This window comes from Zeus faber (assembly GCF_960531495.2).
Source record: "Zeus faber genome assembly, chromosome: 14".
Taxonomy (NCBI): domain Eukaryota; kingdom Metazoa; phylum Chordata; class Actinopteri; order Zeiformes; family Zeidae; genus Zeus; species Zeus faber.
In genome coordinates, this window is record NC_137200.1 from 1677048 (window position 1) to 1692778 (window position 15731).

Below are 15731 nucleotides of genomic sequence, written 5' to 3' on the forward strand. Positions count from 1 at the left end.
CAGCCACATGCAATGTCAGAACATATTCTACAGCCAATGAACATGCTGGGGAAGTAACACTGAGCAAACTGAATTCCTTTTTTTCCCCCAGAAAAGAATCAGAACACTTTAATTTGTTCCAAGGTGACACTGAATCAGCTTCACTTCGTCAAAAACCTTGCCGTTCAATAAAGATAAGATTAGATGACATAGTGTCATTTAGTATGAAAGAAACAATCTGTCCCGGGCGATCTGTCCGGAATTGACTTAAAATGAACAGTGGGTGCAGTCAGGGTGACTGGGTTCCATTTGGGCAGTCGCTGCCATTTTCAGGTCATACAGTATGTGATGGGTCATTTCAGATGTGGCTCCCGGGGAGGGAGGTTTTTAGCTTTGCTTGGTTGTTTTTCCACATCCTCCATGGTACAACTCTGGGTTTTCTTCTCCTCATTTCCTCGTTTAACCCATTTAACCAGTGAGCATGGGTGTGTCGACTGGTCTTGGACTTAAGGCCGAGGCGCCCAGAAAAGGCAACCTATTTCAAGCTGCCATTTTCTCCACCATGGTCTCTGAGGTCTTTTGGTAAACCTACGAGTTCTCCATCCTGACCACTGAAGAGTTAATACGCTTCATCAGGGTGTGCCAATAATCCCTGGCAGACTTTGGGAGGGAGCCACCCAAGTCCATTTTAATCCTCTTCAAGGGGCTGACAATGAGGAACCTATATCAGTGAACATTGGAAGCAAGGACAAACGTGTACCTGATGGAAGATTCTAGCTGACTTTAATTTTTGTGGATGGAAAAAAAGTTGGGTCAAATTGTCATTATACTGATTCCATTCACTTCCATGTAATTAGATGCAGGTTTAAATGGTTGTGCAACCATCTAGGGGCCATAGGAAAAACGACAGCATCATGACCCCTATGCCTTCTGCATGCACAGCACAGATGACCAGTCCCTAGATCTCTGAGGTGCTTGTTGCATGTAAGCTGAAAAAAAAGCCTGGAAAAAAACATTTACCATTACCATAGCACCGTTTACCATTGTTTTATTTTTAATAAGTAAGACCCATCTGCCTCTTCAGTCACTGAGTCTTGGTCAACATGTGGTTCTTGAACATAGACTAGAGCAGTGTTTCCAAGCCTTCTGCCACGACACACTTTACATGTCAAATATTTCCACGGCACACCACAATCTTGTTAACCACTAAACATGTCATAAAACATCACAAAAACATAGATCTTATTATTATGGCCGACTCATAATTAGTGATGCAACACTCACTGATTTGTTCGAAGCAAATCTTTTGATTATCTGTCACTTTTCTCTTCAGAGGTTAGGGTTGATCATTCAACCTAGAGTTTCCAGAACAGTATTATATAATTGCGAACAACGTTGAATAGTACCTACACAAGACACACTTTTGTGTCTAAGGGTTCCTCCGTGGCACGATTGGTTGGAAGGATGAAGGTTGGTATTGTCTGCGTCTCCTGACCCTTGCCAACCGTGCGTTACACCAACTGAATCGAATTAACCAAGTGTCGGAATGAACCTGGCGAGCTCTCTCAGCCAGTGGTTGAAAAACACAGAACAAGAGAGAGTTGAAGACCTTGTCCACATTTTTTCGTCGGAACCAAAGCCTTTCTTAGTAGTCACTAGTATCGATGTGACACAAGATGCAAGGGGATTGTTTACCTGTGTAACAGGAAGAGCCGAGACACTATCGCCTGGTATTGAAATATATAGAATACCAGTAGACCAACCTCCTCCTCATTAGAAACAGTGATGTGGTGTTTCCATACATGTAGATGGTTTGTATTAGCCCTTTTGCCTTTTCACTCTTTATTTTGAGAAGTGTCTTTATTTCGCTGTGTTGTAAAGGGTCAGATGGCTGCATGCGTGCTTCTTTTGGCTGCAATCAGCATGGTGTGAGTGGGTTGGTCGTGAAGAGATTGGGGGACTCCTGAGTTCCATCGCCCAGGGCCTGGAAATGACTCAACATGGCCCTGCTTACTGCAGCTCAGTGGGCTTTGGAAAGCAAGCAACTTGCTGTCCCGTGTTATGGCCAAGCTGCAGAATTCTGCTTGCTCTAGGGCCCAATTTCGATTACTGTTGAGTCCCAGCTAGTCCTGTGCACTGATAGCATTTAGTACATCTGCAGGTCCTTAATGTTTAGAGTCCAATTTCTGCTGTAAACAATGATTTGCCAAAATATGCTGCTGCTTGTTTCTGAAGTATTTACTCGAATCGAGATGAGGTGTGGCAGCGTCAAAGTGCTGTGAGTAGTTAATCGTCTGGAGGTCTGAATTCCTTCTTCTCCCTGACCTGCTTTGTGCATCGGCATCATAGAAAAGGAGCAGCGGTTCCCAATCTATTGTGACTCATGGCCCACCTGAAAATGTTCAAAATGTTTGTGAACACATGGAGACAGGCCCTTTCTCAGATAAATGACGAAAGGAGCAACACACATTGAAAGAAAATGTTTGAAAGAAAGATATTTATTAAAATCTTTTATGTTTTGCCAGCCCACTTTCAGTTGTCTAGGTTGGTTGTTGAATACAATACATATGATATTTATGACCCAATTTGTTATTTGTTGATTCTATGTTTGTATCTATGTTTGATTCTATTTGTTGTATCTTATGACCCAAATAAAACATTTGGTAACATTTATGAATTGCTCGCAATAATATCTCCCCCATCGAAATGTAATCCGAATCAAACCATGGTCACTTTAATTAATGACTTAAAAAACAATATAAGATATACTGCAATTATGACTGCCTATGTAACAACGTCATTCATCAGTTAAAAAGAACGTTACTAAATCAGGCTTCTGTTGGGCTGTGTACTTTATATGACATTTATTAACATTAATTAACTAACATACGGCCAATTGAAGAGTCATTAACAAAACAAACTATATGTAACACTTTTACCAATATATGTACTTGTGTACCATCTTGAGCCATCCACCTACTGCCTGGACGCAGATCCAGTTTTCTTTCAAATATATTTTGGTTGCTTCTTGACAGATTTATTGCATATAGTCAACAGCTCCCTCCTATTACACATAAAAAAAGAAAGAAAGAAAAAGAAGAAAAATAAAATAAAAGAACATTAAATCTTTTATGTTTTGCCAATGATTCTGCCCACTTTCAGCCGCCTAGTGGTCAGCAGCTATAGAGACAAGACATACACTAGATTCGTTTTTAAAAATTGCCACATTTAATGACCTCATGTTTCCATCGTATGGAATCTTCTACCTGATCAGCCCACCACCCATTGGATCATCTTTTTTTTTCCATACACAATTTGCTAATCATATTTTCACGGTTCATTTAGGTTCCTAAATCTAGGGTCTTGACCAAAAAATCTGTACTGACAATTCAGTGTTATTTGCTAGATTTGTGACGTGGTTGACGTGGTCTTTGACCTTCTCAGTCCCTCTGGTGTGATCACACCAGAGGGACAACCCCTAGGGGGGCCTCAGAGATTTGTAATTAAAAAAAAAAAGGTTTTGACCTAAAGTTTTCTCAGAGGCTCTTTTTTCCCCTGCTGGCTCAGCAAAAAGGTTACATTAACCTACTTTAATGCAGCGTCCATATTTTTTCTTCTATTGTTGACAGCTGTGTACTCCGGCTCCCAGGTGACTGGCAAATGGGCTCTTGCCGGCCATTTTCAGCAGGCTCAAATGCCCCTGCCCGCCCATTCATTTGAGTTTTGACTGCTAACTTTTCAAATACCTCTGCAACTGTATTATTTCTTTATTAGATCATGCAATTTTTTAAATCTCTACTGAAATAAATCTTATAGCTTTAATGAGATAAGACTTTTATTTAGGGTTAGGGTTTAATAATTATATTCTGGTAATAACTCATAAATATATATATATATATATATATATATATATATATATATATATATATATATATATACTGGTATAAAACAGGCAATATCTGAAACAAATGAATAAAATGGAAGTTGAAAAAATATGTTTCAAAAGAGAAATAATGATTATTTTGAACTCTGCAGAAGAAGATGACTATAATACTAGTATTGACTATTATATTATATCGTATTATATATGGTATTATAGATGACTATAATACCCAGTATACTTTGACTGCTTTGACTGTCAATGTTTAAAACTGGAATGGGAGTTTGCTCACTGATTAACAGGCTGGTCAGGCCACCAACTGGCCAAAGGGAACGTCACAGAACTTCCCTCGTCTCCAACTCTTTGCTGAACTCTGACTTCCAGATTCTACAAAGTACAAAGGGGTTTGAGTCAATCACTTGGATTTGACAGGACTTTTACCTCCTCAACCTGGAATTTCCCCAACTACTGTGGAATAATTTTGTACCAAAATGTTTTTGTTATACAGTAAAAGCATACTCATCTTATCTGGAACGTATGACTAATTATTTACTGTTTCCTTTCTCTCCACCCATCTCCACTCCCCCCACCCTAAACACAGCGCTCGAAAATAGCGGTTTATGAGAAAATGTGGTCCTACATGAAATCGGCTGAACCGTCAGTCTTTGCCAAGACAACACCAGACGGGGTTGCCCGGGTACGAAAGTCGAAGGGCAAGTTCGCCTTTCTTCTCGAATCCACTATGAACGAGTACATAGAGCAGCGGAAACCCTGCGACACCATGAAAGTGGGCGGCAACCTCGACTCGAAGGGCTACGGTGTGGCCACACCCAAAGGCTCTGCATTAAGGTGGGTGGGATAATATGACAATATCCTCCACATTGTTATAGTATTCCACCCACCCTGATGTTCCCTGTTGTCATTCTTGTCTCCTCACTCATTTATTATTCTCCTTTTTGATTTCCAAGTACATTGTTAATGTAAAGCACATGGTCGATTCTTTTGTTGCTAATCCAGAGATTCAAATATTTTCTGTTCTATTGTGCGTATGTGTGTTCTGTGCTATTTGTTTTCTCCTTTCTTTTAAGGGAAGTGCTATTTGGTATACAAGTCGCAGCTACTTAATACTTGAATGTTGATATGCACCCCCCCTCATCTCCTTCACCCCCATCCCCTCCACCCCCCATCCCCCCATCCCCTCTGCCCCCTCCATCCTGGTTTCTTTTGCCCTTTTTTCGTCATCTTTCCTTGGTTCCCCTCGTCTTCCCAGTGCCCCTCCTCTGGCAGTTCTGCATTGCAATGTATTTGATATTTTGATATATTTCTCTACTTAAAGTGCTCTTTAAAATTCTTCTGCTATGCTGGATGTTGACATGCATGCTGGATGTTGTTTCTCCCCCCGGATGAGCGAATGTGCCCGACCCGCACATTTCACTTTGGTAACTCTGTAACAATTAACCTTCCTTGATTTGATGTCGAACTGCTTCTTACCTCCCGCACCAGTGAAATTCTTTGCCGATTTATCCTTCCCGTGCTCCCTCTCCGAAACCACTGATAACCAAACACTATTTTATTTTTCCTGCGATCACTAATCTATATTAGATTTCTCACGGACCTGTTCATTTACTTACAAGTTATGTTTTATCGTTTCAAGAAATGCTGTTAACCTGGCAGTGTTAAAACTGAATGAGCAAGGCCTCTTGGACAAATTGAAAAACAAATGGTGGTACGACAAGGGAGAGTGCGGCAGCGGGGGAGGTGACTCTAAGGTCAGCCTCAATGTCACCAAAGTCGGGTATCGTAGAACAGAGTAATCGGCAAGGCTGTCGTCACATTAAAAGTACAACGTCACTATTCTGATTCATTTGTATTCACTCAGTTGAGCAGTTGCAATCGAGCCGGGAACCCTTAGTTGGCTAACGGAGAAAAAGAAACAAAAAACAGGAAGTGTGATTTAGGAAATACAGGCCGCAAAAAGAGCGAGTTATGACAGAAGAGTGAAGGTTTAAGTGTTATCTGTGTTGCTGCTGTACGAGGTAGATAAGGTGGAACAAAGATGTAGAGCTGTTTTTAAACCTCGTTGGCGTTTATCCAGCTCCATCTACCAGAGTGGTTTGGCCTGTGGTGTATGAAAGACAGAAATAAATCTTTCCTTCTGCTTTTTATATCTACAGGCCAAAGGAATAGTTTCAGCCTGAGGGTTGGGGGGTATTAGGCTGTTTCACAATAACATGAGGTCGACTGAAGCCTACCTAATTAAATTTCAGTCAAGTCTTTAATTCACCAAAGCTGAATTAAGTATGCACTCTCCGATCTGCCGCCTGGGTGTCGAGGCGAACAGCGTGGTCTTGAGGGGACTAAGCATCGCAGGGAAACGTGAGAATTCTAATGACAAAGTGACCCCGAAACGGTCCAAACTTTTGTCTTACTCCACCCCCCTCTCACCAAACAGACTGCATCAGCTTGCCAATCGGACGGAGCCCTTTGGCTGCTCTTGGTCCAAGACCAGTCAAAGTCCTTCCACTCAAGCCACTCCTGACCCAAGACAAACCATCCAATAGACTGGAGAAGCTGAGCAGGGGCCACATTTAAACCTGGACTGCATTTTGTGAGACTAAAATGTACAATTTGTACTGTACAATGCCACGGCCACACCTTCCAAGTTCAGTGTCAATTCCCCGGAATGAGTTTGAGGTCCCACATATTCCAACATTTTAAAATGTCAGCTTCGAGGCTTTTCTGCCTTCCCGGCGCAGTGTGCTGTGTGCAAATTCCCGTGGGCGTTTCAGGGTTACGTCGCTGCGCTCTCCTGTCACACACACTGTGTCAGATGTGCGCACATTAATTTGGACGCAGGAAAGTACCTGACAGCAAAGATTCCAGTTGGTAAAAAACGTCACGGCCGTGGAAACCTCCCTCATCCGCATTTTCCAAGATCGAGCTCAATTGTACAGTCATGCCATAAATGCGGCCCCTGATCCCGTGTTTCAAATGCAGCAACAGCCCCAGAACAAACGTGGCTCCATCTTTGCCTCTTTGCTCCTGAGCCTGCATCGTGTCTGCCTGCCGCGTTGCGAGAGAAGAGACAAGCTCACTTTGCTGCTGTCCAACATACTGATCCACTCCTGGGTGAGTGGGGAATGGATACGACAGGTCGGGCCGCGCAAAGAAGCTGCCTCTTCTCCCCAGCAATCTGCCGTTCTTTTTCTTTTGGTAGAGGACAGAGACTTCACACCTGACTGCCACATTTCTATGCTTTTTATTTTACTCAAAGAAGCACACGTGTTGGTAATTTAACACTCTTGAAATATATTGTATGTAACAACCACTGAGAGAGAAGAAACATTACAACATTCAAAACAGAATCTTTGAAATTTCAGAATTTCAAAACAAATTTAAAATTGGTTAACAATTGACATTATGTAATTGGGGTCTAATTGAAAGTCAATTAAAGTGTATGTTTGCAGATTTTGTATCTATAGGTATATAGCCTATTGCTTACTTGTATTACTTTAATTTCCAAAGAAAATCAGGTTTTGGGGAACATCACTTCACTCTTCTTGTGGGCTAATATCTGGACGTATCTGGACATTTTTAAATATCATACAATTCAGCAAGCCAGCTTTGGCTTTAAATCAGCGTATTATATCTAAGCAATAATCTGTGTATTTAATAGGATCAAAATCATCAAAATTATGCTTTAATTGTAAACATTAATGTAAGACACCTTCTATTATTATTACTATTATTTTTATTATTATTATTATATAGCAGATATTTGAGCCATGGGAATTTAATGATGTAAAATAGTATTTTACATCATTGTAGTATATGTTTTTACTGTGTGTCTTTTCTATTTTTAATCGTTCCGTTTTCCTCCTTAAATTGGGCTCTGAGAGTCAGCATTTTGCATGGTGTGGTTATTGTGGATTTATTTTTTGTTATTATTATTATTATTATATTTTTTTATATAGGTTCTGTGAAAATTTCAAGCACATAAAGTTTTGTATTTGGGCATCCGGCGTAAAAACCATGCCAAATCAAACATGTGGACAATAAATCTGATTTCCATACCGGATTGGTCGAGGGTTAACAACAACCTCCACTGGTGCCGCTAGCCAACAGAGTTCCAGCAGAAATTGTGCTACTGTCGGCCGAAGAAGAAAAAGAGGGGGAAGTCGTGTCCGGAGACAGCAGGAGAGGAAGAAAGGTAGGAGAGTAGGAACTTTGAACATTGGCACTATGAAGGGTAAAGAGAGAGAGCTGGCTGACATGATGGAGAGAAGGAAGGTAGATGTACTATGTGTACAAGAGACCAGGTAAAAGGGGAGTAAGGCCAGGAGTATCGGAGCTGGGTACAAACTGTTTTACCATGGAGTGGATGGGAGGAGAAATGGGGTAGGGATAGTCTTGAAGGAAGAATATGTCAAGAGTGTTTTGGAGGTGACGAGAGTGTCGGACAGAGTGATGAGCATGAAGCTGGAAATTGATGGGTTGATAATGAATGTGGTCAGTGCATATGCTCCCCAAGTTGGGTGTGAGATGGAACAGAAAGAAGAATTCTTTAGTGAGTTGGATGTAGTGGTGGAGAGCGTCCCCAAGAGAGAGAGTGGTCGTTGGAGCATATCTCAATGGGCATGTTGGCGAAGGGATCAGAGACATAGGTGACGAGAAGGTGATGGGTAGGTATGGTGTCAAGGAGAGGAATGTGGAAGGACAGATGGTGGTGGATTTCACCAAAAGGATGGAATTGGCTGTTGTGAATATGTATTTCAAGAAGAGGGAGGAACACAGGGTGATATACAAGGGTGGAGGAAGGTGCACACAGGTGGACTACATCTTATGTAGGAGGTGCAATCTGAAAGAGATTAGTGACTGCAAAGTGGTGGGAGGGGAGTGTGTTGCTAGCAGCATCAGATGGTGGTCTGTAGGATGACCTTTGGAGGTCAAGAAGAGGAAGAGAGTGAAAGAAGAGCCAAAGATAAAATGGTGGAAGTTGAAAAGGAGGAGTGTTGCATGCAATTTAGGGAAGAGGTAAGGCTGGCAATAGGTAGGAATGAACGGTTACCATATGACTGGGAAACAACTGCAGAAGTGGTGAGGGAGACGGCCAAGAAGGTACTCGGTGTATCATGCGGGAAGAGGAAGGAAGACAAGGACTCTTGGTGGTGGAATAAGGAAGTACAGGAGAGCATAGAGCAGAAGAGGTTGGCGAAGAATAAATGGGATAGTCAGAGAGATGAAGAAAGTAGACAGGAGTACAAGCTGATGCGGCGCAAGGCGAAGAGAGAAATAGCAAAGGAAAAGGCATACGACGAGTTCTATGAGAGGTTGGACAGTAAGGAAGGAGAAAATTACTTGTACCGATTGGCAAGACAAAGGGACCAAGCTGGGAAGGAAGTACAGCAAGTTATGGTGATGAAGGATAATGATGGGAATATGTTGAAGCGTGAGTGTGTTGAGAAGGTGGAAGGAGTACTTTGAGGAGTTGATGAATGAAGAAAATGAGAGGGAGAGAAGAGTGGATGATTTCGGGATAGAAGTGCAGCAAATTAGCAAGGATGATGTGAGAACAGCATTATAGAAGATGAAGAGTGGAAAGGCAGTTGGCCCAGATGACATACCTGGGGAAGCATGGAAATGTTTAGATGAGATGGCAGTGGCGTTCCTAACGAGACTGTTTAACACGATCCTGGAATGGGAGAGGATGCCAGAGGAGTGGAGAAGAAGTGTACTGGTGCCCATCTTCAAGAATAAGGGAGATGTACAGAACTGTCGTAATTACAGGGGAATAAAGTTGATCAGCAACAGCATGAAGCTATGGGAAAGGGTAGTGGAGGCTAGGTTAAGAGGAGAGGTGGGGATCAGCGAGCAGCAGTATGGTTTCATGCCAGAACAGCTTGGTGGAAAAGTGAGAGAGGCAAGATTAAGATGGTTTGGACACGTGTGTAGGAGAGATGAGAGTTACATTGGGAGAAGGATGCTGAGGATGGAGCTGCCAGGCAAGAGGAAAAGAGGAAGGCCAAAGAGAAGGTTTATGGATGTTGTGAGGGAGGACATGCAGACGGTTGGTGAAAGGGAGGAAGATGCGCAGAAGAGAAGGTATTGGAGCCAGATGTGGTGACCCCTAACAGGAGCAGCCAAAAGAAGAAGGCAGACTTCACAATAGATGACCTCACTGAAAAATGGAGTAAATAAGACCCAATGTAAATAGCAAAATTTACAGTAGTACATTTTTTGTATATTTTCCAAAATTTCAATTGGCAATTTTATACTTGTAGGGATTTAGCTGAGTGGTCTTCTATTTGTTGAATCTTAACATTAATGTATCTTAGCTATATCTTATATATTTGAAATATAGGTTGTCTTTATTCATTATGGTTATCATTTTGTATTGATAATGTTGTTATTGCTTTACTACTATGGCTGAAATAGCAGCCGCGGTAGTAGAGCTATTACAGTAAATATTATATTAGAATTGATTTGATATAATTCTATTAGAGCTATCATATAATTATTAGAGCTTTACATGTGCAATAAGTTTTCTTTTTTTACCGGAATGCCCATATCAACAGAGAGCCATCCTCGGTAAGGCCTTTTTTTTTTTAACTTTTCCAATTCAATTCAATTTTCCAAGTGCAGAGCTAATATAAATTTAAGGCCAGGGGAATGTATTTTATATTTTCACACCAGTTCAGAGTTCACCATATGCTCACAATTGTTTTGTTTTTATCTATGCATCAAACATGCATCAAGTGTAATGGTTCATTTGGGCGGTATCCCTCTTGATCGCAGTGTGCATACGACTCTGGACTAAATGACTAAATGACTTTGGTTCAGAACACAAACCTGCTTCTGTCCTCCTTGAAATACGATAGCACCCTAAAATAGTTAATGAGCCACTCTGAAGTCCCCCTACAAGGGCATTTGCCTGCTTGCTCCTGGACCATGTCAGGTTCTGGATCCACCGCTGTCCCCACAAGTGGCAGCGGTGTCTGTAATTTATTTGTTTGCTCAGTATTGCAGTAGTGACTGTACAATCTCCAATAGGAGAGAACAGCTTTTAGGATAATGAAAAAAAACTGACAGGAACAATTTGAACGCTGCAATCTAAAGGGATGCCATTGAAATCATGCTAGAGAGTTAAAGCACAGCCTCTGTCCTGGTCTAATTTGCCATCCATGTGATAGATGATGTTGCAACGGGGCCAGTTATCCCCAAACTTCATCCCTTTAATTTTTTAATAGTTGCCCTACCTGCTCATGTCATAATGAGGTTTATGTTTGCTCTGGGCTGACATTCTCCAGATGAGATAAGGGAAGAAAGATAGAAAATGCTCATGCATGGACTGCAAAGATCCATTCTGGATCCAGGCAGTTATTAGATACCACCATCTAGTGGCGCTTTTCAAGGCTGCTGCGCACCTGGAAAACGACCGACAGTTCTTACCCGCTATTTTCCCCGAACATCACTACAGTCCCAATCGTTCCAGCCTCAGGGTGTTGGGGTAGATCGCACTGTGAAAAAACTGGGTGGAGGGAGCAAAGATTGGGATTGGAACAAAAACCATTACAGAGAAATTTTTAAGTAGAAATACGGTTGCACACTGGACTCCACATAACATCAGAAAAACAGGTTCACTGACAGTATTATGTGTGCACTAAAACATTACTAGTACATGCACAATACTTTTTTAACCTGGCACAGATTTTGATATTTCAAGGTTTATAGAGAGCAGATGCCCATTTACTCAGCCAGCGGAACTGTACGCTGGCTTCTGAAAGGGAACCTGCTATTGAGGACGTTCTAGCTGAGGTGGATGAAAAGAAGAACGGGACTTAAACCCTGTTTCAAGGGCAGCCTCTATAATCTTCCCCCACTGCCGCTTATTGGAAACCAAGTCTCACAGGAATTTCCAAAGAAACCCCTTGTTGTCATTCTTAAATAGATGACCATGACAAAAAAAATGAAAAAACTACTTTAGATCTTTAATTAGGCGCTAGATGTTCCTCCTAGACGGTTTATACATCCTCATAGTACAGTCCCACTCGATGTCCTCAGTATATCCAGATGTAATTATATTGTCTAGACCGTCACAGTGAGAATACGGAGCTTGAATCTGTCCAAATCATTTGGGACCTATGTGTCGTATATAAGGTCGGCGTCACACCGTCCTCTGATGCAAACAAATACGTTGTGTAGGAGCTTTTTATTTACGCAGTGTAGGAGTTGAGGGCCACGCTAAGTGTCCGGACCCTCAACTCACAAAACGCTCCACTCACATCACTGGAAAAACTTGTGTGTTGTCTGCTTTTTATGTATGAATTTAAATTTGATTTGTATTTTTCGTCAAGTGTCAGAGCGCAGTGGTGAATACAATATATTCAATCATGTTAAATTACAGATGAATATCAGTTGGGTTTTTTTATCTCCCAAAAAGAAAATTTAGACCAGAAATCTTGCAGTCAAGTCAATCGAGCATAATGTCTTGCAAAACAAAAAAGCCTTGAAATCTGACCTTTCGGTTTTGAAATGATCTGTTTCTGTTGCAGTGAAACCTAGTGATCTAGTGTCAACACGGCACAGCGACCAGATGAACCTCGAAGACCTGACCTCGAGCATCCAAATTTATCTGTGTCTACGTACAACACATTGACTACTTGTTGTACCTCTACATGTGTGCGGCCACATTTTAAGTTGCTTCTGGCTTTCCATTGTGTGGTGGCTCACTCATGTTGTCAGCGTAGAGCGAGCTGCATGTGCACCAACTGGGTGGATTTGTGAGACATTGGCCTTTCACCGCCATTTTCAGATTGGTCTGTTATTCTTTTTGTTTGTTAGTCAAGAACGGGTTCCTGTTAGATCCGCCTTGCCAACATTACAAAGCTGCCTATAGCCTAAAAAATAACAAATATGCCCATACGATATTGGTTGTTGCATCTCTTTTTGTTTTTATTTCACAAGGCTATGCAGCACCTTCTCATTATTTTATATCTTTGTATATTTACATCTTCTCAGTGTGTGCCGATTACTCAAAGCGATGAAGCGAGGGTCTGGCGTGCCAGTGGGTCTAAGAAACGTCACGGCTGGTTTTGTGCTGACTATCCGTGAGGTCTTGGCCAGAACCCTCCTCTATCGCTTTGCATAATACAAAGTAGTATAAAAAAATAAAGTTTAATAACATAAAATAACATAATATGATGTTATTTATGTTATTCCCCACGTGAAGAACTCCTGTAAACCTTGCAGTATTGAAACTCAGTGAACAAGGCATCTTAGACAAGCTGAAAAACAAATGGTGGTACGATAAGGGTGAATGTGGAACCAAGGACTCTGGAAGTAAGGTCAGTCGCTGCAGGTCTTTCTACACTGATTTGAAAAGTGTATTTTGACTGAACTGTTCATATGCAGATTTCTGACATAGCCTCACTGCCTATATCGCCAAACACTTGCACGAACACATGAAGTTCACAAAGGTCATTCAATATTACAGTGATCAGTGCTCGTGACATAACCATGAACATGACTTCATTACTGTCTAGATGCTTGAATGTCCCACAGTAGCGAAGACCAAGCATGACCATCCTAAAATTATGTATTCTGATGAGATAATGAAAGGTTCATCCCCGGAGTTGTAGCCATTATACTGCTATTTTGCTGACCAAAATTCTATTGAAATGTTGTTTATCGATCTTTTTTTCATTTGTTCAATATTGGACATTCTTTGATTTATCCATCGACGAATATCGCCGACTGTGACAAACTCTCAGCTCATCACCCGGCCATTCCCTGGTTATGGTGTTCGACGGACACATTACAAAGGCGGGACTGTTATAGTATGGTGCATTTGTTGATTTTTTATTTTTTTTATTTTATTTTTTTTTACGATTTCAAGGGTCTATTTGAGGCTCCTAAGGGGTTAGAAAAAAAATGGAATTCAACACGTGTGAATCTGCTAAACGCAAATGGAAAAAAACTCATGAATGAATTTCAATTTTACCCTTTGGTTTTTAACAGCAGCAAAATGGCTCAATTCCACCTGTCACAGCTTGAACTCAACTTGAACTTGGCGTGTTGTCGGTCAAGTAGATCCGCGCTATAGCTGAATGTAGGTCCCCATGTCTTAGACCTGTACGACGATGACCACCCTCCGTTAGACCGCGAAGCCTCGTAGATAGAGCCTTTTTCTCTACATTCACCAACCCAAATGTTAGAGCATTCAACTCTGTCATTGCAGTTAAGGGAGGGTGGGGGTAGGGGGTCAATTGAGTAGTCATTCAGCAGGTCATCTCCAGTTCACCTCAATTTCTATCCACTTGTGGGCAACTTTGTCTCCAAAGTTAATGCCACCTACTCATTTTTGTCAACGATAAATCATCAGAAATAATAATAATAATGTAGAGTTGGACATAGCGTGGGTGTGTGTTCTTGAGATGGAACTGAGTCTAGGGCTTGAGGTCATTTCAAGTGTTAATTCCAAAACGCTGAACAATTTCTCCTGTAACACCCCCAGGACAAGACAAGTGCACTAAGTCTGAGCAATGTGGCTGGAGTCTTCTATATTCTGGTGGGAGGGTTAGGGCTGGCGATGACTGTGGCTCTGATAGAGTTCTGCTACAAGTCACGGCAAGAGACCAAAAGGCTGAAGCTCGCCAAGAATGCCCAAAACTTTAAACCAGTCCCTCCAGCCAACACTCAGAATTTTGCCACCTACCGAGAAGGCTACAACGTGTACGGAACAGAGAGCGTTAAAATCTAGATGGTAAGGCTTTTCTTTATTTTTTGGAGGTGGGGGGAAATCCGGGCTCATAAAGTAAAATTCCGCCGCAGGGTTTTGAGTCAACCATGTGTAATGTGATAATTTAGGATGGGTGAAATTGTTTAAAACGGAGCAAAAACATCTTTAACGTTAATTTTTTACCAGTTTTCGGGCAGTTCAAAATCATCAATCATTAGGGATCAATTATTTAACAAAGTCCAGATTTCAAAGGCAGAATAAGCTCATGTATGAATGTAAGTTTAATGCGGGTAAATGACCAAAAATTGTTAGGGTTTTTTTCAGGTCATAGGGGACATGTGTTGGTACTTAAATTTGTGGAAAATTTGAAGATGGTCCAAAAATATAGGTGTTTGCCATAGTGCGGGAAAATGTGGCTGAATTCATTCAATTTAACTGATTCAATGGATTCAATTGATTCATATATCGAAAAAAAAAAATTCAATCCCTCTACTACTCTAGTGTCTAGTGTCTCGCATAACTTTAAAATGATTTGGTAAAATATTGTCTCGATACGTCACACGCCTAAATTAATTAATTAAAAAAATTATCAATTACAGTTACTTTTTTTTTCATTATTGGTAGTACCCATGTCGGCAGGATTTTAACTCTCTGAACCTGGAATTGTTCACCTTCAACAACACGTTTCATGGTCGTTCGTCTGATTTGAAATTCCGAGGACCGGCTTCCTAAGTCGGTAACAGTCTAGTGAACTGAAGCTCCATCTTGGACTGAAAATACCTGTCCTCTGTGTTATCCTTTCTGTTCTTACAGATTTGAAATTTCCGGGCCTTCCTGTTGGCGTGTCTGGATCACACACACACACACACACACACATACACACACACACACACACACACACGTGAACTAAGGTTGCTCTCCTGGAGGCAAAGGACATGGTCATCAGTTTGGACCCAAGCGTACTGTCAACGACGGCTCACTCCCACTCCCAAATAACCGGAGGGAGAAAGTGCCGTAGGAATTGTGCTTCTGGAAATGGGACATGCCTCTTGTAGTGCCTTATGGAGCATTCAGCATCATGGCAATGCAATCTCAATTTAATTCACTTGAAAAAAACAAAACAAACAAAACAAA

At 41.4% G+C, this 15731-nt stretch overlaps 1 protein-coding gene across 1 annotated transcript in view; it reads left to right on the plus strand.

Moving 5' to 3' along the window:
• The window catches only part of gria3a (glutamate receptor, ionotropic, AMPA 3a), a gene marked incomplete at its 5' end in the record, with an annotated part of 134654 nt that extends 119138 nt beyond the window's left edge, over positions 1 to 15516 (plus strand). The window contains 6 exons of the mRNA XM_080014180.1: positions 4461 to 4708; positions 5514 to 5628; positions 12878 to 12966; positions 13089 to 13203; positions 14373 to 14621; positions 15411 to 15516. Of these exons, the coding sequence (XP_079870306.1) occupies positions 4461 to 4708; positions 5514 to 5628; positions 12878 to 12966; positions 13089 to 13203; positions 14373 to 14618 (813 nt within the window). The 3' untranslated portion in view covers positions 14619 to 14621; positions 15411 to 15516. The remainder of the gene's footprint in view (positions 1 to 4460; positions 4709 to 5513; positions 5629 to 12877; positions 12967 to 13088; positions 13204 to 14372; positions 14622 to 15410) is intronic.
• Between the last annotated feature and the right edge of the window lie 215 nt (positions 15517 to 15731).